Source organism: Haematobia irritans, unplaced genomic scaffold (assembly GCF_050003625.1).
Source record: "Haematobia irritans isolate KBUSLIRL unplaced genomic scaffold, ASM5000362v1 scaffold_129, whole genome shotgun sequence".
Taxonomy (NCBI): Eukaryota; Metazoa; Arthropoda; class Insecta; order Diptera; family Muscidae; genus Haematobia; species Haematobia irritans.
The window spans coordinates 3756-6896 of NW_027445719.1; the positions used below are offsets into that span (position 1 = coordinate 3756).

The 3141-nt window shown below is 28.4% G+C and overlaps 1 protein-coding gene across 1 annotated transcript; it reads left to right on the plus strand.

The window, feature by feature from the left end:
- Positions 1–1285: 1285 nt before the first annotated feature.
- LOC142242427 (uncharacterized) lies at positions 1286–2455 on the plus strand. Its single transcript, XM_075314004.1, has one exon. The coding sequence runs from the start codon at positions 1286–1288 to the stop codon at positions 2453–2455; it is 1170 nt and encodes a 389-aa protein (XP_075170119.1).
- Positions 2456–3141: the final 686 nt, after the last annotated feature.

The window sequence follows — 3141 nt, forward strand, 5'->3', positions numbered from 1 at the left end:
TTTAAACCATCACGATTTCATATTGGAGATCACGTTCGCATTAGCAAGTATAAGCATATATTTGAAAAAGGATATACACCCAACTGGACCACTGAGATTTTTAAAATACGCTCTATTCAAAATACAAATCCAACTACATATCTCTTGGAAGACTATAAGGGAAATCCAATAAAAGGTGGATTCTATAAAGAAGAACTTTTGAAAACAAAGTATCCTGATATATATCTTGTAGAAAAAATATTAAAAAGTAAGGATAATAACGTCTTTGTGAAATGGTTGGGTTTTCCCAAAGAACATAATTCCTGGATAAATAAAAATAATATACTCTAAATTTACTATATAAACAATAAAATTTATTAAAAAATTAAGTACCTTTTGTGTTTTATTTATTCGTATTCCAAACTTCATTATGTTAAGAACACTAACTTTGAGCGGAAAAACTTCAACTTTGCATTCAGTTTATTCCCCTTCTATAGACTTATCAGATAATGAGTATGAATGTTGTCTAATTGATTTCCAGTCATATAATTCGATTCCAAACGTGGACAATGATAATAATCTCTTCCATATCGGAGATGATACCATAGAAGTTCCGATTGGATCTTATGAACTACAAGATGTAGTTAACTTTTTAAAAAAAGAGTACAAGGATAAAAACCCAAATAAAACTATACAAATAGAAGCAAATAATAATACTCTACAAATTGAGATATTATCCTCGCATGACTCTGTATTTTTAAACCGAAAGCGGTCAATTGGTAAACTTTTTGGTTTTAACGAAAACATATTAGAACCCGCCAAGAAATATGTTTCGAACTTACCAGTAAATATTTTAAAAGTAAATGCAATACAACTACATTGTAACATTGTAACGGGATCCTACATGAATAATCATCCTTCACATATTATTCATGAATTTTCACCAGATGTACCTCCCGGCTATAAAATAGTTGAAAGACCTAAAAATCTCATTTATTTACCAGTAAACGCCAAAGAAATAAGTTCTCTTGAAATTCGAGTTGTAGATCAGGAAGGTAGATTAATAAATTTTAGAGGAGAAGAAATTACACTGCGAATTCACTTGCGTCCAAAACGAAAATGATAATTTATAATAAATATAAATATAAACCTGATAATTTAAACAACGTCATTAAACCACACAATAAATATAAAAATAAACGAAATATTTCCCACACTATTACTCAAACTGTCAAGCGGGAAACACCACGCTTAACCAAGGAAAATAAAGCATTCTTAAAAGAAATCAATCTACAGGTGAATCAACATGTCTGAAATTTTAAATATAACTGAAAAACCATTTTCCGATGAGGATATTATAAAAAGAGACTATCACAGCTATGTTCCTTACATACAATCCTTTAAAAACAATGATGAAATACGAATTACTATTCAAAACCAAGACTTATATATTTTACCATCGGAAAGTTATATTTATATTGAAGGAAGCTTAAAAAATTCAAGTGGAATAGATGTTGCCAGCGCCAGATTGAGAAACAATTGTGTGGCATACATGTTTGATGAAATTCGATACGAAATTAATGGAATTGAAATTGATCGCACCCGATATCTTGGAACTACGACAAAAATAAAAAATTTTATTTCACTAAATTCATTTGATAATAATATGATGACTAATGCTGGATGGAACATAGATGATGATTTTACTCAAAATTCTTTTAACTTTTGTATTCCTCTTAACCGATTACTAGGGTTTGCTGAGGACTATAATAAAGTAATTTGTAATGCGAAACATGATTTAATACTATTGCGTAGTTCGAATGATAATAGCGTCTGTTACTCAATAGATGATAAAGAAGACATTCGCTTAACGATAACCAATATTGTGTGGAAAGTTCAACATATACAATTATCTGACTATAAAAAGCTTAGTTTTTTGAAAACAATTAAGGATGGGAAATCACTACCAATTGCATTCCGAAGTTGGGATTGTTATTTTAACCCCACATTTCCAGGTGGAACCAAACACAGCTGGAATGTAAAACTTTCAGCAAATAGAGAAAGACCCAGGTTTATTGCATTTACATTTGAGAAAGATAATAAGTTTGTACACTGCAATCTTACAAATATTAAAGTGCACTTAAATTCAGATACTTATCCTTATGATGATTTAAATTTGAAATTCAATCAAAACCGTTATGCTATACTATATGATATGTATGCAAAGTTCCAACAAAGTTTTTATATGAAAGAACCTCAACCTCTGTTATCATTCAGTGAATTTAAGGAGAATCCCATAGCTGTTGTAGATATAAGCAATCAAAACGAAGCAACCAAAAGTGGCCCTATTGATTTGAAAATACAATTAGAAACCAGTACTGTAATCCCAGCAAATACTGTCGCATATTGTCTTATTATACACGATCGTTTAATAGAATATATACCCCTAAGTGGAACTGTTAGAAAAATTTTATAAAATATATTAGAATGCATTATACTTACCAAATCATTTTGATTTTTTTAAAATAATAAAAACATAAATATTTCAAATAAATGTTTGTTTATTTTTATTTATATTATATTTTCCTAGGTTTGTTACACTATATACATTTAGTCTTATTCTATGTAATTTCATTAGATTCCTTTTCTAATGTATTTATATCTTCTAATAACCTATCTAATTCATACTCTGAATTATTATCTTCTTGTTCTAACGTATCTATATCTTCTAATAATCTATCCAATTCATATTCTGGATTATTGCCTTCTAAAATATAATGATGCCAAGCAAGAGTATTTATTCCATCATTTTGGATATATCTTTTATCATCAGTACTACTTAAAATTACTTTATTTAATTTTGTAGTATATATTTGATGTAATTTTGACTTAAATGTATACATATTATCATAAAATTTAATTTTGTTAAATAAACAATCTTTATATTTATTAATATTGTATTTATTTATAATACACGACTTCACTCCTTTCGCTTTTTTGGTTTCATCACCATCTTGTATAGAATATGAATACATCTTTGACCGCAAACCCACAAATTCTTTCATTATTTGTCCACAATTTTCATCTTTCATAAATCCCATAACTTTCTTATTTACTGAGGGAAATTTGTAAGGATTATCTGCAGGATAATCGGAAGTGTCA

Excerpts from the sequence above, each read along its gene's own strand:
- LOC142242427 (XM_075314004.1), top strand. The coding sequence starts at position 1,286 with ATGTCTGAAATTTTAAATATAACTGAAAAACCATTTTCCGATGAGGAT.